Raw genomic sequence first — 24825 nt, 5'->3', positions numbered from 1 at the left:
AAAAACTAAAACGGCTGTTGGTCCATAATCAATTTCTCAATACGCCAGTTACGCTTGATTATTATTAGTAGCTTAGACTGGGTAAGCCCCGCCCACTCTGCCGGCGATTAGATTTCACCCTGCAGCTCGGTCTGGAAACCTGCACGTTTCATTTTTTCTGCTTCAGTTCATAATTTTGCGTGCATCAATCACAAACTAGCTTATCTAACTGGCACGCTATTGGCAGGGTTAACACAATGACGATAGAGAAGCGACCAAGCAGCTTATTGTTTACATTCAACATGGCGGCCACCGAACTCCACCGAAGCGCAGCAAACCGTTGATGCTGCTGTCACTTCTACGTCAGCCGGATCACTGGTCTGATTGGTTGAAGGACTATCCAATTGCGTCCACAGTCATTTGAACTACGCCCGTTTGTCACGCCTCTTGTGCAGAGAAAACACAAAGACTCCCCGAGACCAACGCTTGATCTCAAATCTATTGAGCTTGGCTTGGTCTGGTGATAGCCAGACTACAAGTAGCTCATTTTGCCAAAAAAAATAAAAATAAAGAGTATACACATGTAGAGCTGCCTTACTTTGCTTCCATGGTATTCTACGCCCGTCTAGGATTCCTCAGTGCCAGGTGTGTCAGGTCTGTCATAACAAAGCCTTTATGTTGATTGTCAGGGATTGTTTTTTTATGATTTAAAGGCCGTAACTGAGGTCAAACTTAAACTGTAATCTGGTGTAAAGAGGATTTGAATATCCATTTGAAACACAACAATGGTATTAAGGGACAAAAATATCAGTGGCACTACATCACAACATTCCCCTGGAGCCCCTGTATTCAACCTCAAATTGAACAAAAGCAAAAAGGCCTCTCCATGGTTGAGCTGATAGGAAGGTACATTTTTCTAAAGAGCAAATATTGTACTGTATCTGTATTATTCTTTTTTTTCTGAAAGCTACCATTCAGCCACGCAAGTATCAAAGGCGAATATGACGGCAATATGACTTTCGGGGTTGGCTCTACGCCTACGTTCTTCGGTGATTTCCATTATTTAGCAGCTTTCTTTTTTTTTTTTAAGTATCTCACATAAAGCCAGGAAATTAACTGTCAAACCAACAAACAGAACTCCCAGCCAGCACAGTGACAGTTTACCTTTCCCATCCAGATCTAATGTGTCCTCATTAAGCACAAAATATAAGGGGAGTGCTTACATGTGACGAACAGCAGCTCTGCTTCGGTGTAATTCCGCTGTAATTCCCATGCTGCTCTGGTGTACTGTAGCTGATGCGGCTGACAGCGGCCAAATGCGTATTAGCGTGTGTGTGCTCACTGCGGTGATGGGTGAATGAATCGACCAAGCGTGTGTGAAAACACACTGTCTGGCCTCCCGCGCTCCCTCTGCTGCAGCACGCACACAAAACTGTGCGGCCATTCAAACACACACCTACACAAACAGAGCTGTATTCCTAGCAATGTACCAATGGCTGAATTAGCACCTTTGTCCGTGCCAGGCGAGCACGCATCCCGGCAGCAGAGCCTGAGAAAAAGGATTCTGCTAACTGGCATGGCTGCGAATATTCTAAGGGAAAACGATTTAAACATTAGCTGAAAACAAAAGAATATAGCTGCTGTATCCTCTCTCTCTCTCTCTCACGCACACGCACACGCACACACGCTTTTGGATATTTTTTGACTTTCCTTAGGACTTAAAAAAAATTGGAGGACAACCAGAGATATAAATTGAACTTTAGCTTGCATTTTTTCTTTTCTTTTTTTTTAAAAATAAAACCACCCCTCTTCTCTTTCTGATACGGACAAAAACTAAGTTTGATTGTACTCATACCGCAGGAAATAACACAGTGCATTTATCACGCGCAAACTCTTTGACAATAATCAGTAACAAGTTTCCTTTCCCTCGGGAGGCTTGGCAAAAAATACACACAAAAAAGAATTGAAAATTTAGACAAATAAAAGTAAAACCGTAATAGTCTTTTTTTTAAGTTTTAGGGTCAGAAAGTGGTGGAGGCTGAAGGGGGAAAAGAGCAGGGTTGGTGGGGTCAGATGGAGTTCGGGGACAACATAAACTATGGCATTATACATATCAATATTCATATCAACCCCTGACCTCATCAATCCCCCGCTCTCAGAGGAGCTTTCATCTGGTCGTCCAGACGAAATAAGGCAAAACAAAAACAAAGAAATACAACGCACTTAACCTCCACTGACTTTGCCACACATACATTCAATATTAAAACAGTGTTTCCGGAGTTTGGGGAAGGAAATATTACTTTCTCCAAACAGGTTTACCCCTCCCCCAACCCCAGGGAATGTCTATGATTGATTATGGTAAGAAAAGGGCCTTAGTGACAGTACACACTTTTAAAAAAAAATAAAGGCTGAAACAATCAGGTATTGAAAAGTTGCAGAGGAATGAAGAGGTGAGGGGGGGGGCCTCTTCTCTTCTCTCTGCTACCTTTCTTTTTCTCCACCTCTCTCCAACAGAAAAGGAAGGAGGAACAACCCAAGGTGAGGCATTCTGGGCTGTCGAGAGAGACAGAAAGGTGGACAAACGAAGGAGGGAGAGCAGAACAAACTGACCAATAGAGGTGTAAAAGAACAAATAGATCCCAAACACATGGCAGCTAGGGGAGGAGTCACAACCATCATCAGGACCACAGTGGCCACCGTTCTCTACTCATTGCCCCCAGAGGAATGCCATCCCTCCCTCAATCTGTCCACTCATCTATCTGTTCGTTCACTCACTCAAAACAAAGTGCTGCCGTCTCCTCCCGCCCCATGGAGGGTGTCTGCTTGCGTGGCTCCGCCTCCTGCTTCATTATGGTTGGCGGCGGCGGCCGCTGCTGCTGCCACCGCTTCAAGGGAGGCGGGGTCAAAGTCTTGCTCTGCCCCCAGTGCGTCGGCCTCCATCTTTACACTGTCGGCCAGGAAGGCGGAGTAGGCGTCGCTGTCAGCCATCAGCAGTTTGAGCTTGGGGATCCAGCTCTTACGGACAACCCGGCGGGCGTTGGTGCACATGTCGGCCGCGATGGCATTCATCTCGCTCTCCTTGAAGCTCGGCGCAAAGTTCTGGCAGTAGACTAGAGGACGGAAAAGAGAGAAAGATGAAGAAAGAAACCCCAGGGCCACACCGAAGGCAAAAGAAGAAAAGGAATGGGCGGTGAGGATAAACGTTAATTTCAAAGCTACAAAGGGCAACTTTGCATGCGGGCAGGTCCAAAATCTTACTGACATGTAATTTACGGTATTCATAGTATTGCAAACTGTGTGTGTGTGTGTGTGTGTGTGTGTCTCACATTTGACAGCGTGCAGCACTCTGTTGTCCAGGGGTTTACGACTTGGGTCGTTGGTTGAAGAGCGGATGCCAGTTCCACAGCTGTTAGCAAGAGTGCTCCTGACCAAGGGCAAAACAAAAGAGATTATTTTGTTTTGTTTTTTCTTTATTCAATAGTCAGTTAATAGACAGGAAAGGGAGGGGAGAGTGACAGGTAATAACGCGCAGCAAAGGGGCCGGGCCACTGCAAAGGACTACCGGGTAAGCTAGAGGTCGTGCCCACATAAAATAATCTTAAAAACAGAAGTTTGAAGGTAACTAAAAGACGTGCTGTGGTACATGCTGAGACACAAAAAAGTTCAAAATCCAAATTTTCAAACCTCAGGAGGTTGATAAGAACATTGGATTCAATGCCAAAAGTGGATTGACTTCTATTGTAGTCTAGTTCACAGCCTGAATTCTATGATTTAAAGCAGCTCACACAATGCTCTACCTTCGTTAGTTAGTTAACCCCAAACCCACAGACAGACCGTACTACATGTGATAAACCAAATGTTTGCTATGTGTAACGTGTTGAACACTGACCGGTCAAAGAATGCGGCCAGCAGGCGTCTGAGCAGCACTTTGTGGCGGGTGCCGGCGCTGACGTGGCAGTTCATGAGCTGGGCGCGGGAGATAAACACGGAGGTCCCGCTCACCAGCTCCAGCTTCTCGGCCGGGTCGCCCTCCTCGTACATCTTCGGGTGGCAGCGGTTCCCGATCTGGCTGATGAGCTCGGCGGGCAGCGACGCCAGGTCCTGGCGGGACCGCGCCCCTCTGCCCCCCCGCCCGCCGCCTGAGTCTGGGGCCAAGTCTGGAAGAGCCTCCACCCGCTCCCCGACCACTGAGGAGGGAGGATGATGCACTGTACAGTTAATGCTGGGTGTCATTTGAAATGTTACTATACCACTGCTGGAGGTTCAGAGTGGATACAGAGCCTTACTTTGAAGAATAGAAACAAGGAAAAGAAAAGACACCAAACTTCTCAAATGTGGAAAGCAGCCATACAAAAACATTTTGCCTAAACAAAATAGTCTAAAAAAAATTGTGGTTGTTAAATAATGGCTTTCACATTGTTAACTAATTCTCCAAGTACTATTATAGTTAATAAACCGCTAATTGCATCATGTTCTAGGGGAATACGCTTGATTGGCTAGACTATGCACATAAAATCGAAATGCACACATTTGGCAGTTGGTGAGCTTCAGCAAAATGTTTCAACAGTAAAACAGACCTAACCCTAAGCCCTGCTCACTTTTGCTCTATGAACATTCAATAGAAGAAAACCTCAGTGCTGTAATTGTAACCATAATATAAGTGAGATAATTCACTCTAAACCTAAAGTGTATTCTGAAAGGATTATAGCACCGCGGCAATCACACTCCACTTTGCATTGCGTGCTTCTTTGCCTCCATTCATGCATGAAACCATTTAGTCTTTTTATTCTTACTTTGGCGGGTCCAAAATAGAGAATATGAATCCAGTTGGGTACCGAACCCTCTGATGATTCAGTTTAAGGTCTTAGGAGACACTTGTGGATCCAGGCGAAGGTCTTTTTTTTTTTCCCATAATCTAAAATCAATCCTTAAACCTTAAACCTAAAAAAGGACCTTAAACCTAAAAAAGCCCCCCAGACCCTTGGCCCTTGAACTTTGAACCAAACAACATGTAACATGTCGTGCTGCAAAATCTTCTTTCTAACTTAATTGTTGTTAAAATTTCTTGTAAATTTTCGATACATTTTAGTTTGTATAATTGTCAGTGTTTTGAATATTTAACACCACACAACCATGTGATCGTCTTTTTGATTAAATAAACTATCAATAATTCATAAGCTTGAGGCGTGAGCCACAACCTTTAGTCATTTCAACGTTGTGAACTTTTCATTCTCCTCAACATCCTCCGCTCCTGAGACGTTTTACAGGAATGGAACTTTTAAACAGTCTATAGCAAGAGTTGCAGATCAGAGGACAAAGACTTTAGATTTGCATGAGAAACACGTTAACCTTGAAATGAACTCACACTCTTAGTCCGATGTGTTAATCTGCGGTCGGAGCTTACCTGCTGCTCCAGCGTTCAGCATGCTGTACATGGTGTACATGTTGCAGATCTGTCTGTACTGCTCTTCAGCGCTCTCATCCGCTACGTCGTCCTCTTCCTCGTCGTCATGGTAACTGATCGGCGAGTCGCTGGTGTACATGCTCAGTGTGCCCGGGCTTGTGCCTTCAGGGGTCCCGCCATTGGTGTTACTGTTGTTGTTGTTGTTGTTGTTGTTGTTGTTATGGTTACTGTTGAGTCCGGCTCCTCCCATGGAAGTGGCCATGCCGCCGCCCATTACAGCAGCATTGGCTGCAGGTCCCCGCCCAGACGTATCCTGGGTAGCGTTGTTGGAGGAGGAGGATGAAGAGGAGGACGAAGAGTAGCGTGCAGCCTTCCTCATCCCCCCTCCCCCACCCCCTCCAGACCCCCCTCCACTGTCACGGTTTCCCCCCTCCCACAGCCGCTTGGCCACGGGGGTGCAGACCACTGAATACGGAGAGCCCTCCATCTGGGGGGTAGAGTGAAACATAGTTTATTCATCTTCACACCAAACAATTATAAACAGCTATTTCAAAAGCAAACAGTAAAAATCAAGAGATTAATATCATTTAGACAGCAACTTTTTTTGATAATGGTTGACGCCCAGAAACAGACATAGCATGATAAGAAATTACACCTAGGGAGTGTTGGTGTTCCCACTGCTAGCACACAGTGGAGTGGGGAGAACAAGTATTTGATACATTGCTGATTTTGCAGGTTTTCCTACTTCCAAAGAATGTAGAAGTCTGTTTTTTTATCATAGGTACACTTCAACTGTGAGAGACGGAATCTAAAACAAAACAAAAATCTAGAAAATCACGTATGATTTTTAAATAATTAATTAGCATTTTATTGCATGACATAGGTATTCATTCACCTACCAACCAGTAAGAATTCCGGCTCTCAGAGATCTCTAAGTTTATCTTTAAGAAGCCCTCCTGTTCTCCACTCATTAGCCCTCCTGTTCTCCACTCATATTAAAGACACCTGTCTACACACTTAATCAAACAAACTCCAACCTCTTTACAATGGCCAAGACCAGAGAGCTGTGTAAGGACACTATGGATAAAATTGTAGACCTGCACAAGGCTGGGATGGGCTGCAGGACAACAGGCAAGCAGATCGGTGAGAAAGCAACAACTGTTGGCACAGTTATTAGAAAATGGAAGAAGTTCAAGATGACGGTCAATCTCCCTCGGTCTGGGGCTCACCTAGTGGGGCATCAATGATCAGGAGGAAGGTGATGGATCAGTCCACAACTACACGGCAGGACCTGGTCAATGACCTGAAGAGAGCTGGGACCACAGTCTCAAAGAGAACCATTAGTAACACACTACGTCGTCATGGATTAAAATCCTGCAGCGCATGCAAGGTCACCCTGCTCAAGCCAGCGCATGTCTGGATGATCCCGAGGAGGAATGGGAGAAGGTATGAATGTGGTGTAATGAGTCAAAAATAGAGATTTTTGGTCTTCACTCGCCGTGTTTGGAGGAAGAAGGAGGATCAGTACAATCCCAAGAACACCATCCCACCGTGAAGCATGGAGGTGAAAACATAATTCTTTGGGGATGCTTTTCTGCAAAGAGGACAGCATGACTGCACTGTATCGAGGGGAGGATGGATGGGGCCACAGATCGCGAGATCTTGGTCACCAACCTCCTTCCCTCAGTAAGAGCATTGAAGATGGGTCGTGGCTGGGTCTTCCAGCATGACAACGACCCGAAACACACAGCAAGGTCAACTAAGAAGTGGCTCCGTAAGAAGCGTCTAAAGGTCCTGGAGTGGCCCAGCCTGTCTCCAGACCTGAACCCAATAGAAAATCTTTGGAGGGAGCTGAGAGTCTTATTGCCCAGCTACAGTCCCGAAACCTGAAGGAAAAGACCTCTAGATGCTTTGGAAGTAGGAAAACCTTCAATATCAGCAGTGTATCAAATACTTGTTCTCCCCACTGTAAGAGGTTTGGATAGCTAGGAGGAGGTTTTCAGGTGTTTAATGGAAGCGGTGCCAGCACCGGAGCCAAGTGAGCCAGCAACAGAACAGAGTTCCAGCCTCTACAGACATCACAGCAGAGTCAAAGAGACAGAAGAGGTTGTTGACGGAGGAAGCAGCAGAGAGTGACCGAGCAAGGGGCCGCCAGACAAGACTAAATCTTGGACTGGCTTTAAGTCGTTGAGAGGATCTTCATGATATAAAAGGCTGCAAGACAGATGCAGAGCTGACCATCTTGCTGTTGGAATAGTAAGTAATATTACTATGTTGTTGTTGTTGAACTTGCTTGATGTTTGGCTGTTAGCAAAGTTGTCAACTCACTAGTTTTTGATCAAGAGTAATGTAGTCATAACAAATGCTCGTGTACGGCGCTACATATTTACAGACAACAATACAACAACAATACAATGATTTGTCATAAGTGAGTGTGCAAGTTTCAACCTGAAATTTGGTTTGAAACGTCAAGAGTTTGTTAATAACTATGACACTGCGATGTAATGCAAAATATGCACTGAAGGCTGGTAAAAGTAGTTCCTGGAAGTTACATGTCTACACACTAACACACACACACAGACCCACATACACAAACAGGACAGATACTCATGCATTATGTAGGAGAGATGTCAGAGCGAGAGGGCTGCCTAACAGGATGGCGCCACGAGCATTTGTAAGTTTGGTTAAGGACAATTCTGCATCCCAAAAGGCTAACTGGCATCACTCCAGCTACCAGTACAAACTCAGTACTTGCATGGACTTGGACTGGCGGCCCTCAGGTTCCCAAGCCAAGTCCTAGTGCTGGGCGGTATACCGGTTCACACCGAATACCGGTGTAAATTTTCATTATGATATGATTTTTTTTTTTTTTAAACACCGGTGTTTATGATTACACAATGTTCGGAACGCTGCGCGACACTGTTCCAGACATGCCCTTGCATGTCCGCATGCGTCACTTTGCGACGAGTGGCATACAAGATGCTAACGAGAGACTTCTGGAATGTCAGTACAGTAAAAATAGACCTACTTCACAAAGTTTGTTCACTGCTGACAACAAGTTAGCAATCAAACACCACAAAGGCTGTCACTTAAAGGCGTTTAGAGCTAACGTTAGCAATCAAACAATCCTATAAAGCTAAAATGTTTTTGAAATGCTTCTTAACTTCTGTTATTGTTTGTAATGAGTAATTACTTTGTCATTTCAAGTATGATGTTAATACCGAATGATGTTTTTTATTTGGCCAGACAACTTTGCATAATTCAAAGCCTAGATGGTGTTAATTACATCATCAATGCAACACTTTGCTTGTTTTAAGATGATCGGTGACAGCCTACCTGCTGCGGCTGTGGGGTGGGCTGAGGTGTGGAGGCCATCTGTTCTGTCTTCACCTTGGACACCAGGGGGAGGGGCGTCAGACAAGAGGCGGGCCTCCCCGCGGCCGGGGCAACAACGCCGACTCCGCCACCCCCCATTGTTTGAGTGACGGGGCTCTGAGGCTCGGAGGGTGGGGTCTCCTCTGTGTGGAGACACTGGGAGTCACAGCTCGGAGATGAGACCTGGAGGTGTGGTGATATAACGAAGAATGAAAGTTTATTTAATTGATATTGCTACTTATGTAAATATACATATACATTCATACACAAGTGTGTGTGTGTGTGTGTGTGTGTGTGTGTGTGTGTGTGTGTGTTCATAAATATATACATCATTCCATCCTTTAATGTTTATGCAGGTTTAAAATATTATTGCCCACTAAACAGGACTGGATATAAACTCAAATTAGTCTGTAGCATCGAACGAACTATTAAGTATATTAAGTTTCCAATATTCCTTGGTAGCTTGCCACAGACTCTACAAAACACCACCATGTGTGATAACCAGCATTTTGAAGACCAACTTGACACATCCTGCAGTAGCAAATAGTCATCTTTCATAACATACATCACATAAGCACATAGCTGCTATTACACTGACTCTGTGTCTGACGGTGTTAAGGTACTTTATAAAAAAAAAAAAAAACAGTTTTCCTTGTTAATATGTAGATGTATGCAGCAAGGCACTCCAAATCTAATCAGATCATCTGATACTATAGAAGGTACCTGCAGTGTCAGTGTTTCAATTATTCCTGAGTCACAAGACCGTGTATACAAAAACAGACACCCCCATGACAACATAATGATACGCATAATGTCACACACAACAGGTGCAATGGGTGGCAGCAGATTAAAAAAAGCTATTTTATTCATGCCTGGTTCATTTTTACCATTATTTCCAAATTATTCAACTGTTTCTTGTATCTACAGACACATTTACATGCAATTATTCAACTCTTAAATCTTTGTTTAAGAAATGCTTCATTAGCAGGTTACCTTGAGGAAAAACTCTGTGCCTTTCTCCATGATCTGTTGGATCTGGAGGAAGCCAGCGGTGTACATGAGCAGGAACTGGTCTCCAACGTTCATGCTGAGGCGTCCTGTGTAGCAGAAGGCCAGGATCTGCTGGAAGCTCTGCGGCTGCACCGCCGGGGGCAGCTCCACCACCGAGCTCTTCCCCCCGGCGTTGAACAGATCCCGGAAGTACGAGCTGCTGGCTGCCAGGACCGCACGGTGGGCCTGGGGGGTAAACAGCAGGAAAAAAGAGACTTTGGTGTAAATATATGTTGATTATGATTGAAATCCACTCAAAGTGGATATCATAGTTGATCTGTGTGAATTTAAACAACCAAAATATATCTTACTGATTAATTGGCTTGCATTTGCTTGTGCCAATCCTCCAGCACAAGGAACAATTGAAATGAAAACCATTTTCACCACTCTTCCCACACATGTTTTAACATAGAAATTGCATGCAAAAAAAGAAAAGACAACAATTCTGCATTTTTTGGGGGGGGATTCCAATGCCACTTCTTTATTTCTTTTGAAAAAAACTCATGACTTCTTAACTTTTTTAATGCTACATTTTTGAGACCTCTATAATCTTGTTACTTAGCATGTAACATGAACAATACAAAGTTCTTTCACCAAAAAAAATGTAAGAGTAGTTCTGTAACAGAATCCCTGTGCAGCTCCCATGTGAACTTTTTATTTAATTTTGGCTGTATATTGCCATTCCTTCAATAGGTACCATTCAATTATTTTAGAGTATTAACAGATCATATCATAACAGATGTTGTTGCACACACTCACAAACTCTTTACTCTACATTTTACTAGATTGAATTAGGTAAGAGTTTAAAAAAGGTTTGGACCTTGAAGGCGTGTCCCTTGACGACCACGGAGACATCACAGTAGAGGCCCTGCAGCCGCTGTTCGTTCAGACACTCCAGGATGTTGTTGCCAAAGTTAGGGATCGCCATCTGCAGCGTCTGAGCCATAACGCTCTGCCCAGCACCACAGGGTCTGCGGGAAACAGAAAGGCAGAAGTTGGAGCAATGATGACCCGGATTGACAACATTGAAAAGGTTGAGAGAAGTAGAGAGGAATGTATGAGATGTAGGACAGAAGAAGCGAGACAAGAGGGAGATATGTGGAGGGTGGGAGGAATAGATGAAGGGATGAGGGGGGCATGTAGAAGATTGAAGGGAAGGTGAGGAGGAGCGTAAGGAAATGGGTAAATGAAGTGAAAGAGACGTGGTGAGGAAAAGAGCACAGAATGAGGTAACAAGACAGGAAAAGAACAGAGAATAAAGGAGTAATGAGACAACAATAACCGTAAGATGGACTGGGAGATGTGCAAAAGGTAAAAAAAAGACAAATGAGGAGGAAAGAGACTTGAAATATAGAAACAGGGTAAGTGAAGTGTATGATGATTAATGAAATAAGTATTTGGTAAACAACTTTAATTCAAAACTAACTTCCAAATGAAAGAGAATTTCAGGCCACCAGTGACAGTTATATAAGCCATCTTTCTCTTTTTTCTAACCTCATTTCATTACATCTAATTCACAGTTAATAAACTGTTTGGTTGGTTTTTGGCCTACTTTGTTATTTTCTCGTCGCTCCTCAGTCAAAACACAGCCTCTTACATAACTCATATATTTCACTCATCTTCTTCACCCTCCAACAAAGAAGCCTCTGATCAAAAAAGGAGGAAAGTGCTTCTAATAGAAAATAAAAGGAATCCATCTTTGATTCTTTTTTTTTATTTTAAGACTGGAAGCACCACCCTCACGTGGTCCCTTTATTTTTGTTTATAAATGCACCATTTATACACAGTAGGGCCGGGACGATCTGCTTTGGCCCTGATTCAATTCTTTTATGATAAACGGTTGCCGTTGCGATTGAGTATTACTTGTTTAACAAAAGCATAAGTTAAATAATACGCTTCTAGCGATAATATGTCATGAGACATTTATTTTACAAAATGAATGCACATCACATGTCAGTCAGTCAGTCAGTTACTTAATTTGTAAAGAAGTACATAACATGTATTTTCTGCTTTCGTACAAAACATTTTTTTATTGATGGCGCCATCAGCGGTACTGCATAAACAGAACATATTTAGTTGAGGACAGGCGCAGGTATTTAGCCAGTAGCTGGTTCTGAGTGGAAGATGTTGAGCTACCTCACCCTGGATACAACCCAAAACAAACCACTAATAAGAAACAATATGATAGTGATTAGCCTTGTTCCTCCACTGGAAGGAAGACTTGCAGACAAGACCTAGTGACCTTTACAGCAGGCTGTTTTAGCTACATCACCTCCACTTCTCTGCACAAATGCTGGGGAGAAGGCAGACTAATGCAGCAAGAGTTCAACAAAAACGCATTTAAAACTTTGATCCAACACTTAACATTAATGCAGGCACTGTCTCAACTCCTGCTGAACTGCAGCGTCAGACTAACATCTTGTGGTCTGCTTAGCTGAATGGAAAAAGGCAAATTGCATGATGATAAGAAAAACATTCAGGATCGTATATCTCTTCAAATTCTGGGAATTTCTAGAACTGTGTGGTTGACTGTTATTCAATGTCTTGGTCTCAACTGATCCGAGGGCTTGACGGAGATTTTGAATGGCTCCCTTCAATACAGCAGCAAGACAAACAGTTGTCAAACGATTTCTCAGAAAATTATGATCTACAGAAAAAGAAACAATTAGCAACTGTTTATACAGCTCAGGCTGCAACTGATGATTTTCATTACTAATTAATATCTCCATTATTCTATTACTGATTGCATACTCAATGCCCAATGCAACTTCCAAGAGCCCAAAGTGTCCACTGCCAAGTACTTACTTTGCCTGCATTACTGTTAAAAACCCCAAAGGGATTTGGAGTGTAATTACATGAGGTAGAACAAAACTGCAAATCCTCATAATGAAGAGGCTGGAGCCTACAAATTCATATTTATTTCTTTAGGCCAGAGGCTAAACATCTATTTAATAAATATTTTTATTTGGAAATGTATTATCAGTTGATCAACTAATTCAATTCAACACATTATACTGGCATCCAACAAAACATAGTCCTGTTCCAAGACAGTGCCATCATTAGGCCCAATTGTTGACAAATTTTTGCACTTTGCACCACAGTATTACGATCATAAAAATGTATTAATAATTGACATAAACAGATAAATACCCCAACATGTCCAACTGTTTACGCAAACAATTGTGCTTGCAAAACAACACTCATGGTCCCCTTCATTAAGGGAGAATCCGATTTAGTCCTTGATATGTAGTGTTCGCTTAGTCAGCAAAAAATTGTGTACTACAAGTCAGACAACTAAAGTGTGCAACGAAAAAATGCTGAGTGGGAAATAATGCCTTAAAGTCAGTCTGATCAGGGCTTACAGCCACAAAATGTATCCCCCTCACAGGAAACTGTATACCGAAGTGTACCTAGTTCCCACTACACAACTTTTACCCGGATTTCCTACGTCTCAACAGTTCTTTGGAGCTCCCCCATAAAAGCCCCAGTTCAAAGGCCAATAGGCTTACCGCCCCATAGCACAATTTGTGTGGTGCCGGTGCATTGCAGACGCATTCCAGATATCTCACGCGGAATAGAGTTGTTATTGCATCTATAGAGTGAAATGGTAAAGACGTGAGGGAACCGGGTATTTTGTGAACGTGTGTGCCAACGACAGACACATGACTACACTCCAACAGTACAGAGATCTGACGACTTTGAATGTTGTGTAGCGTAAACTTTACCATAAGTGGAACAAAAACAGTTGCTGACAAGCTGTGCACCACAGGGTGGTAATTTAGATAAACCTTACTGAATAGCTGTTGGTGAATAGGACAAGAGAACTTAGGACAGTCTGCACCACAACCAAGGCCAACTTGAATTTAAGTTTAAATAAGATGGTAAACCTCCACAGCTGGAAAATGCAGTCCACTCAGAGCACATATGTTCTTAAATATTATCAAAATCAACAAAAATAGCCTACTGACGAAACCAAGACTGGAAATAGCCTGAAGACAAAGCGACAAAAATGTCTCCACCAACTACATCTTTGACAAACAAAGCTACTAGTTTAAATCCCTGCATTAAATATCATAAATCACTAAAAACCCTAAGTTCTTCAACAACGACCAACCAGATGTTCCTGAGGAAGGCTCTTGGAGGAAAAATGTACACTAGCATTTGATCATTAAATTTGGTAAAGGTGGCGCAGGGAGAAAATTCACAGAGACCCAGGATTCAGGGTGCAACGCTCAGAAGGGAGTTGGATATTCCAGATTGGGGATAAAAACAGCAAACCTAAACTTATTAATGCAACTAGCAGTGTTTGTTGGCATCTTTTCTTTCTTCCATTTAACATGCCAAGTATGCATGACTTGATTGAGCAATTTTCAGCTCTGCCACAAAAACATTTGATTATTAAATAAAATATTTTGTTTTAACTTTTGTTGTTATTCTGTTAAACAGTATGGGCTATTCCGAGAGTCACCATTTTAAACCAAGGTTGAGGGGGAAGAGGTGCAGATGTTGATTTCTACACATCAAAATGTAATATTTCGAAACATCCAAAGACAATATAGTGCAACACTCCCTTTAGCCTTTGTCTATCTGTAGGTGGCAACACTACAACTAGGTATGCAACATCATAACAAATGCCTTTAGTTTCAAAAACTTACTTCACAACCTCGTTTCAGTATAAATCATAGTACAGTTCACTTTGTAAAAAAATCCACCTGGGAAACTTAGACAAGGCCGGTCTTGGTATAGTAAGATTACCAAAACAATTAATTACAACTCTTTAACAACTTACACTATGGACTTAGTGTATGAGCATCTGAAGTAAATTTCAACTCTTTTAGTGGAGCGGCTCCTTGCAAAATATATTGGTTGTATGAAGCTTCCAGGTGTGAATGGGAGTGAAGCAGGGTACTGTAGCATGCATGCTCAGCACACCTTCCCCAGTTGATAAATAAAGGTTGAAAAAAGGTGGGCTAAAGCAGTCCTGTGCACCAGTCTAACGCCTACATAAGGGCAGCTCTGAGAATAAAAAGGGCCATCAGCATTAATCATCATAATTTATTTTGAAGTTTATAGCAACTCATTAATTTTGACAGATATATGCATACTAAAAAGGCCAGTGGGCTATGAGAAAGAGCAGAGCATTACAATTCTATATATTCAACATGAACATTTTATTTTATTTTTGAAAGATAAGGCTAATTGTTGAAAACTCTGGACTACTCCCTCCCTACACAGTAAAGTAAAAAACAACCTTGGTTATAATCATCTCTGGGTGTTAACAACTGCAGCGAGCAAATCAGCTGGAAAAAAGATACTTAAACATTTCCTGAATGCTAATATTACTATGAGTGGGCTACTAATTGCATAAACTGCCATAACAATATTATTAAGCCTAATTAATTGGGCAGCCATGCTCTGGACAAAAAAAACAAAAACACAAGATGTAAGACTGCTTATTGGATTGGGAACACTTTGTACAATTCAATCTGAATAACAATGCCATCATATCAAAACACCATTAACACCAAGTGTATAAATTACAGTTAGTTTTCTATACTACTTATTTTGTTAAAATCAATAATGTTTTGACATAACTTATTGGCCATTGAACACTGACACATTATTGTGCTTTGACAGTTTGTGTCCATTTAAAGAAATCAATATGCATGGCACTAATGTAATAATGATGTATTCAGTTGAATAACTGAAATGGCTCAAAGGGATATATTCTCCATGCATTTTGGTTCTTATCTAGGATTTGTTTACATTCATTACTCCTACTTTAATTAGTATATCATGAGCCTAATGGTAAATGTGGATTTTTGTCTCATTGAAACTGGTTACAAAGCAGCTAATTGTGCTGATAGGGCAGCAGGATTAATATAAAAAATGCTATTGATTTGACCTGGAGTACTAAAAATGCATGATCTGCACTGTCTGCTCCCTAACATCTGCACTGTTCATGGCCTTGAGTGAGAAATGGAAACGACAAAGTGTCCCGGTGGAGCTTCTCAGCGACCAATAGCAGATGCCTTTGGTGGTTTCCAGGTGTAGATATGTGCAATCATGTGAATAATAAGCAGGCAGTTGCTGAGACAAAGCATTTGTGTGAAGAAAATCTCCCCTCAACAATGAAAAGGCAAGAACAAAAAAGGTAGCAAAACAGAAAGTGATATGGCTAAGCTGATATTTGCAATAAGGCGCCAGGATTTGTGATTCAATTTTAAATTGCTTGAAATTGTGTATTTTGAAAGCCTAAAAGCAAACCTTTTCTTTGAGCCAAGTGAACTGCTTGACTCATTTGATTTTGACACGCTGTGGAGCATTGAGATGTCATCCAAGGACAACCTACCACCCACCTTTCCCTCATCACGGGTCAGAGAGGTCACAACAACTTCCAGGAAACATAAAGGGAAGTTTATTCACACCACTTGACCCTTGCCCTGCCGCCCCATGAGCCCCATTATATGCTCTGACTTTATGCAAAACTGTGTGTGTGTGTCCTCTCCAACTTGTAAAGTTCATCTCCAGTGCACAACTCTGGTTTACTTTATGCAAACTAACCACATGCCAAAAAGTAACTTGATCAGCTTGCTGGAATATAATCAATTCAAGCAACTATTTGAGTCATGACTAACACAAGCATGTGATTTTAACATCAATCACAACCTAATCATATTCAGTTTCCTGGTTTTAGGGAGGTTAAAGGTGGCCTGTTAGCAAGTAGCAAGCTAAAGCTAAGGCTAGCACTGACATTAGTAAACCACTCCACCTATGTATATAATTCATAAACATGCCTTTAAATCACATGTTATGCATTCCAGTCGTGTGTGGCCTTTGGTTTAAAGACATCCAAGGCTGAAAATGCTGTATTTGCCGACACTCGTTGGTAAACAGGCACCAAAATGTGGCTATAGTGTAGCCTCCCTTGAGCACGACTAGAGCTGAAACTTCAAAAACGATTTTTTTATTTATCCACATTAATTATACATCAATTAAATCTCACATGAAAGACTAGCAGAGCCGATGTCTCGCCGGTAGACGCCTCGGGTTGGAAAAGAGCCCGCCACCAGCGGGACAGCAGGGGCAGTCAGAGCGGGCAGAGAGCTCTCGGTGCCCCGCCGTGTGCCAGCCTCGATGCCCGGTAGGATTTGAGAGTCCTCGGCTGGCCCGGGCCGGTGTGTGCGTGCGTTTAGTGGAGGGAGTGAGGGGGCAGCGGCGGAAAAGGGACAAAAATGAATCTTCTCCTTCTTTACCTTGTATGCCAACCCCGGTTTCAACTCTTTCCCAACACGCACACGTTTATCGTCAGAGCAACCGGGTGCACGAAAGCTGTCACAAAAATAGTCGAGGGGATAAAATATTCAGCAGTTCAGCGCTCTCCCCGTCTCCCCTCTTTCCGTGCCAGCGCGGTGTGATGTCCGTTTAGACCGAGTTCCCTCCTCCTCCTGCGGCCGAATGGCAGCTACCGATACGGGACAGACACGCGTTGTTCCCCTTCAAAATGTCGCTTATGATATATCACAGCGAATACATTATTTATTAAATATCCACCAAGATTTGTCTCAATACGCCGCACAGGCTCCGTTCACTTAGCTGAACTCCGATGTGAACACAGCTATGTGTTCACGTTTTTTTCTGTCGAAGAGGAGAGTGGGATTTATAGCGGTAGGCGATACTGGGGCTCCATCTTTATAGCCGACATCAACAGGTCATCCCGGGACACAAATGCACTGCAACTGTGGGCGAGACAGACGGAAGGATCCGGCATGGCGAGAGAAGAGAGGAGGGAAGGGGAGTAGAGGGTTGGCTGTAAAATCTTAACCCGTTTACCGACGGGACATCGTGATATTGGACTAATCCACAACTGCTTTTCAATTAAGCACGTAAAGAAGAAACTATGCCTTCCCCTCCCGAAACAAGCAGCAATAGTTTTAGTGAAAGTTGAGGAATGCAGGAGAAAGAAGAGCGGAGGACTCAAGTCACTCACCAAGGGAAAGGGGGGGGGCACAGCCCGCGGCGACGAATGAGTGAAGCCTGTGAAGTGGTTAAAGTTTGGTCTGTCCCCATGAGCCCATCCCCCATATAGCTTGCACAACTTTACCACCCCTATCCCCTAACAAAACAATAAAATAACAATAGCCTAACCCCCACTTCAACACACGGCCGCAGAACATAACGTTACACCACCCCTCTATACAAATTCAGCCATCCGAATTCAAGAAAGCACCACCCCACACACGAACAATTCGGGGCTCGGATAACTGACGGACCCGTCTCGAGTCCGAACCGTTGTCCTCGGTGACCCACCATGCTCAACTCACCCCTTGGCTGTGTTCCGCTGGAAAGTGTTTCAATGGTCGGGTCAGCGCAGAATAAGCAGTCTAGTGTCTCCCTCCGCCTCGCTTCAGGCAGCCATTCATTGTGACTGTAAACTGTGAACCAGCAGCCTGAGCACGAACAATTCATGCATGCACATACATACACGTGCGCGCGTGGGAGCACGCACGCACGCACTCATACGTGCAGGCGGGGAGAAGAGCGCAGAGCTACCGAGGAGGGGGACGCAGGAGCAGAGCGGGGATTTTTGGACTCTCCAAGGGGCTGCAGACAGATCGCAGAGCTACCGATGGGCTACATTGACAGGTAGACGGACAGGCAGATGGGGAGGCTTCTGCATCGTTTCATTACTTTTGCCAGTGCTGCAACGAATTAACAATGCACATGTAGGCTACAGTAATTGGACTCCTTCCCATCAATAGGTTCAATAACTATCCTATTCCAAGACTTGAAAATTCCCCCATAAAAACAATTATTTCCCCCCCAATTCAAACCAGTATATGCACTTATCTGGTTTATGCCAGCCAGCCTAAATAAAGGTTTTCCAGTGTACCAATATGAACCAAAGAAAAAGGTTAGAAAAGGTTAAGAAGTAGGCTAGTAAAATAACTTAATGATATTGGATGAGAAAAGGCTGATAAGTTGACATTAGTGCACTTAAAGAAAGGCCTACCACTGTGTTTACCCAGTCACAACAAAGTTTTTTTTTATGGTATTTATTTTCATTTTTAAATGATCTATTTTATTTTGAATCCAGCCTAAATGAGGATCGAAATGGTATTTATGCAATTTTAATTTTTAGATGAGCTATTTTATTTTCAATCCAGCCCACAAGAAGATAGAAATTATGTATTTATGTTCATAATGTAACGCGTATAGCCATAAATAAGCCTAACAAAACAACTCTTAAAACTAGAAGTAATGAGATTACACTTGAGGGAGTAACTGATTTCAGGTCTGAGCCGCACGCGCCGCTGCAGGCAGGTAGACAGGAAGCGTCCCCAGCCGACCCGACTGTCTGAGCCCCACCCACAAATCCACCCACTCTCACTACTCACCGGGCCGTCCTCTCCCTTGGGTGGTGGAACCGGACCGTAGAGCCGGATGCTGCCGGTTCGATCCCGTTGTCTTAAAGCGTGTGACTGTGCGTCTAGACTCCGGGCAGGTGAGCCCTCCGGGGCCTCAAGGCGCAGCGCACAGTGAATACTAAACAGGATGAGACTGCATTCAGCCACGGCACGGCACTGCGCTCCTCGCTCTCTCTCTCTGTCATGCCAAATACTATTAACTCTATAATTCTCCTGTGTCAGATGTATAGCGCCACGCTCTCTGGGCATTTATATTGTCACAGCGCCCCCATCCAGATGTTCAGGCGTGTGTGCATACAGTAGAGAGGCAGATTGTGTTTTTCACCCACTGTCATCCAGGTCCTATTTTGTGGGAAATTGGTCCAAACTACTAACATAAAACAGTGTGATGGTGTATGATTTGACACTAAGTGTGACCTAATTGTTTTTCAGTGTGGTCATGCATTAATTACACAGACATAGCCTAAGCATAGGCCTACTCATTGGAGGCAGTGGTGAAAAGGTGTTTTGTCAGGTAAAAGTAGCCGTACATTGTACAAACACTCAGTTACAAGCAGAGCTGCTGCATCCAGGATTTTAGTTGTTGTAGTCCCCCAACAGCCACATCACCACCCTTAAAAAAGTTTGTTTTAATAAAAGGTCTCTATTTTTAGGCTATTTGGATTCTTCACATTTTATTTCAGGTACAGCAAACTCTCTAAAATGTTGTTTCAGGAAAACTCTTACATGGGATTAATTATGAAGCCTAGGTGACGTACAGAATGTCAGCAAAATGTTGAAATACCAAATCCATTATGGAGGCAGGATTGGCTGTTGAGCTGTGTTAGCTTTACTGCTATTTGTTGTCAAGCAGCATCATATTAATGTAGCAGATCAAGGTAAAACTCATATGAATTGTTTGACATGCTTCGTGAGTTTAATCAGTAACAATAAATCATATTTTGTATTATGCTCTGTATGTAACATAAAAATGTGTAAGTTAACGCTGTCAAATAAATACAGGGCAGTTGAAAGTATAGGCTAATAGTTGCCTGTTAAATGTGGTAGAATACAAGTATTATGTTGCATAAAAGGAAACTATTCAAGTGAAGTAGGCCTACCTCAACATTTGAAGTCAATGACCTATAAATGGTAGGCTACACCACTGGTGTTAAGATCACTGAGATGTCCATTAGCTGTACACATGTTCCCTTTCCTACATGCCCTCTGCAATGTGCACCATTTTCATTAAAGATGGAAAATGTACCTGGCCCTAGGTTTGAATGAATATTACAACTGAAATTTCGACTATGGCTCTTTTCCACACAGGCCCCGATAGCAGGCTCCACAACAAAACTGGCTCCCATGCAACTTGGTTCTTTTGCGATCCTTGCTCACTGCAGTGAAAATTCACCTACAGCTAAAAAACCTATACATGTAATAACGTTTTTTTTTCATTTTGCACATTGAAGAATACAGTTCATATCAAATAAGGACAGTTTTCAGTTATTTAATACACTTAGTTCATGTATGACAACACTTGTAGAAGGGTTAAAGAGCAAAGCAACACATATTGTCCTTAAACAGCCTCCCACTTATGCCATAAACCACCTACATTCACTTTACTGTTGCCAGCCGCTCAGCGCTGACCTGCATTGACTTTATTTTTTATCTCTAGGCAGTTTTTATCTTCACTTCATAAGGCTGGTTTATTTTGGTTAATCCATAGGCTATGTTTAGCCTTTTCATCTGAATGCATCACCAAACCCAGGCGATGCGATTACATTAGATTATTCATGAACGCATTCCTGATGTGTTTTCCAGTCTCCTTCCATGTTCACTGCTGGGGAAAGTAGGTTAGTGTGCGTGCAGCGGCTGACAGAGCGACCCTCTCTCTCCTCTCTTGTCCTGGCATTACTCCGTTTCCCTGACAGCGCACTGCTGGAGCGGCGGCGCTTCGCAACACTTTGCTGGCCTCGCGGCTTTCCGTAGAGACGCTCCAAACATGGCTGCCTCCGTGTGCTAACGTGAGTGCAACTCATAACCAAGCCGTATGTGCAGCAGCGAGGAGATTCCACTCACTGCGAGATTGTATCGCCTTGATATTAACCCTCCCGGACAATTTAGAGAAGAAGCGTCCACCTCGAGGGAGGTGTCACAGGTAAAAGCTGTTTACGAGGGTTAGCTTAGCTAGCAAGCGAGCTAATAACTTTGCTAGGAAGAAGTAACATCAGGCATCATTTCCCTTTTTATAACACACATTTTCACTCCGCTGTATTGGCATGTCGACAAACTGCTGTATTGAATGACACGAAGCTAAGGCTACAGGGAAGACTAGTCTCATTTAATCCCGGGTTGACTGCTGCTAAAATAGAGCTACATTTAGTTCTCACCATATTACTTTCCATATCACATGCGCATGTCCTTTGTCTTACTTACACCTCGCTTTGCACCGGCTTTGCAATGCCTAATTAATCTGCACTATATGTATTTTGTATTCTGTATTCCTGTATTGTATTGAATGGGATACTGTATATGGTCCTGCACGTTTATGCTTTTCTTGGCCAGGTCGCCTGTTCTCAACGGTCTACCTTTTATAAATAAAGGTTGAAAAAAAACTAATTTAACAGTGATCATGTACAAATTTGATTTTAAGTTAATAACTGAAGTTTCTTATGTAGTAAACATTGGTAAATAGTAAACATTTACATTGTTGCAAGTATTGAACCTATAAAAAACAGCGAAACTGTTAAATTAACAGTGAAAACAGCTCGAACTGTGACCGTGGTAAAGTAGCTTTGATATTGGACCTTGGCTAATCAACACATTAGAAAATATTTTATACAACTTGCCTTTTTGATCTTATCATGTCAAAACAGTTTTGGTGACCTCCGCTATCTCCTACACATTACCCAATTGTTTTCCACAAAACGTTACGTTTAACATAAAATCAAAATGTTTTTTTTCTTCGAAAAATTAGGCTTCAAGCAGTGTGTAGAAGAGTTTGCAGAGTTAACCAAAAGTGTTTTGACATGAATAGGTCAAAAGGGCATGCTGCACAATAGATTTTTCGCATAAAACTAACTTTACCACGGTTGAGCTTCTTGAAAGTCCCCTTCCCTTACATTACATTATTTTTCCTTTCTATTCTGAGCACAAGACAGAATAAGAATTGATTTTCACAACGTAATGTGTAAATGAAGAATTTTTGTGATCAATCGCAATTTAGATTTGTTGAACAGTCCTAACTTAGAGACAGTGTTGCCATTACATTGTTTTGTTTTTTTCAACAGCAGTGACAAGTTATTCTTTTAAATTGTAAAATATCAAGCTCCATTCATATATGGGTCTATCATCAAACTATTTGTTTGTGTTGTGTATCTTTGATATAAAACGTTAAAAGTAATTTCAGAGCTCCAGTGTCAGAGGGGTTTTAGAGGCATTTTTTTCTCTTTCACTTGAATGGGGAAGGTGTGTCCAAGAGTTTGACTGGTACTATATATTTAATTTGTACTCACAACTGGAAACATTTGAGTGTAACTCTGGATATTGTACTGCATTTAGACGTATGAAGGTGAACATTGTGCAAAATGTAAGCGCGCGTAGATGTGACGTGAACACTTGTAGAACATGATTTGAGAGCTTGTAAGCCTTTCGGCCTGTGGTTCTACCAATGTTTCCACGCTGGCCGAGCCCCCCTGATGTCGGTCTGTCTGCAGGACCCGGAGCTCACCACCACTGTTTCAGTTGGACTGTTGAGTGTTGAGATAATTAAAAGGTATTTACAGTATTTAGAAGCAGGTGGTCTGCTAGTTAGCTGACGCTAGCTTTCATGCTACATAAATAAGCCGGACATAGTTGTCCTCATCTGGCGATAGAAACCCTGCTGTCCCCCCCACCCCCCGTCCTGTTGGCTCAGAGCTCCACAGACTAAGTCCACAGGTACAAATTGTTTTTGCAACAAATGCATTGCAGGAAGTGTTGACTCGCCGCTGTGTGATGTGAGAGAGACGAGATTCAACAGGTCGTAATCACTGAGTTGGGGTTGTTCTGGAAAAGTGACTGAAGTGTTTTACAAGCTCTACAATCATATTCTTTGGGGCGGGCTATAGCTCACTGAGTAAGTGCGCTCGCCCCATGTTGGCTGAGTCCTGCAGCAGCTCGGGGTTCGAATCCTTTGCTGCACGTCATCCCCCTGTTTCTCTCTCTCCCACTTTCACATGACTATCCACTGTCTCTGTTTAATAAAGGGGAAATAACCCTGAAAAAATAATCTTAAAATCAAATTCTTTAACTTCTCACATTGCATCTACGCGCTCTCACATTTTGCACCATATTTACCTTCATACAGACGTGCCATTTGTCTGTTTCCAGGCGGTGTACCTTTCATGCTGGTGCGGACAGCTCGGCTCTTCCCCCTCATCATCTCCCATCATCTGCATCCTTCCCGCACCCGTTCTGCCACACAGACGTTTCAGTTGAGCTTAGGCATTGCTGCTGCCCCCAGCAGGGGGCTGAGGTTCATGGAGCCCCTAAAAACTGCCCCAGAGGTTCCCACCACCAAACCTCCTCCCACTACTGCCGAATCTTCAGTAGAAGACACGAGCCTGGCACCCACGGACACAACGGATGACAACGAGAAGCCACTTCCAGCAGGACTGTTACCCGGGGAGACAGTAGTCAAGGAGGGCAAGGCGGCCATCTTGTTCCCCAGTGCTAATGAGGTCTTTTACAACCCAGTCCAGGAGTTTAACAGAGATTTGACGTAAGCATAAACACTGGCTCTTTTGGCTTTTACCAAGACGAAACAAAATGACTTTACACCGCAGACATGAGTCTCCTTAGATTGATTCATAACAGTGGAGAGACATCTTTAAGTCTGTCAACAATTTGGCATTGTTCAATAGACAGTATTGTTCGAAGTAGTGCTGCGCAATATATCAATATTATATGGATATAATGATACAAGACTAGATATCGTCTTAGATTTTAGATCTCGTAATATGGCATAAGTATTGTCTTTTCCTGGTTTTAAAGACTGCATTACTGTAAAGGATTATCATTTTCTGAACTTACCAGACTGTTAAAACTGTTCTATTATTTGCCTTTACCCACTTAGTCAATATATACATCTCTAATATATATCTAATATTCACATTACTGATAATTAATTATCAAATCTCATTGTGTGTATATTTTGTGAATGCACCAATAGTCAACGCTACAATATTGTTGCGGTATCGATACAGAGGTATTTGGTCAAACAATATTGTGATATTTGATTTTCTCCATAACACCTAGCCCTAGTTCAAAGTGTATGCGTCTTTTCATTTTTAAGCTAGAGACAATTTATTTAGCAATATGCTTTCCAGTACCATGCTAGGTTGTTAAATCAGAGAGTGCATACCTCTGCCAAGTACAATGCTCTAGATGTAGGCTTGTTGCTACCATCACAAGGCATGGGCACGGCACCCAAGCTGTTTTTGGCACCACCTACGCTGAATGAATGTAAAATCAATGTGAGCATCAAAACAAACTAATGGCGTTTTTCCACTGCTGGTAACAGCTTGCCTCGGCTCGCCTCGGCCCGCCTCGGCTCGCCTCGGCCCA

General features: G+C 42.7%; 2 protein-coding genes across 5 annotated transcripts in view; one reads left to right on the top strand and one right to left on the bottom strand.

The window, feature by feature from the left end:
* Positions 1–934: 934 nt before the first annotated feature.
* On the bottom strand, positions 935–19369 carry nacc1b (nucleus accumbens associated 1, BEN and BTB (POZ) domain containing b). 4 transcript variants are annotated; one of them, XM_034901026.1, is made up of 8 exons: positions 19207–19369; positions 10629–10779; positions 9752–9994; positions 8720–8941; positions 5384–5870; positions 3869–4166; positions 3306–3403; positions 935–3089 (listed from the first exon to the last, which is right to left on the bottom strand). In XM_034901026.1, the coding sequence occupies exons 2-8, from the start codon at positions 10752–10754 to the stop codon at positions 2755–2757; spliced, it is 1809 nt and encodes a 602-aa protein (XP_034756917.1). In that variant the 5' UTR covers positions 10755–10779; positions 19207–19369; the 3' UTR covers positions 935–2754. The 4 variants fall into 4 exon arrangements, with proteins under 4 accessions (XP_034756917.1, XP_034756898.1, XP_034756925.1 ...); XM_034901007.1 differs by lacking the exon at positions 19207–19369 and adding an exon at positions 18133–18340; XM_034901034.1 differs by lacking the exon at positions 19207–19369 and adding an exon at positions 18133–18340 and having other exon boundaries at positions 5384–5867.
* A 1778-nt stretch (positions 19370–21147) lies between these two features.
* trmt1 (tRNA methyltransferase 1) overlaps positions 21148–24825 on the top strand; it is a 17873-nt gene continuing 14195 nt past the window's right edge. Inside the window, exons 1-2 of the mRNA XM_034883911.1 lie at positions 21148–21376; positions 23590–23980. Of these exons, the coding sequence (XP_034739802.1) occupies positions 23604–23980 (377 nt within the window). The 5' untranslated portion in view covers positions 21148–21376; positions 23590–23603. The remainder of the gene's footprint in view (positions 21377–23589; positions 23981–24825) is intronic.

Source organism: Etheostoma cragini, chromosome 2 (genome assembly GCF_013103735.1).
Source record: "Etheostoma cragini isolate CJK2018 chromosome 2, CSU_Ecrag_1.0, whole genome shotgun sequence".
Lineage (NCBI taxonomy): Eukaryota > Metazoa > Chordata > Actinopteri > Perciformes > Percidae > Etheostoma > Etheostoma cragini.
The sequence above is the reverse complement of the archived record's forward strand: the minus strand, read 5'-3'. Positions and strand labels throughout refer to the sequence as shown.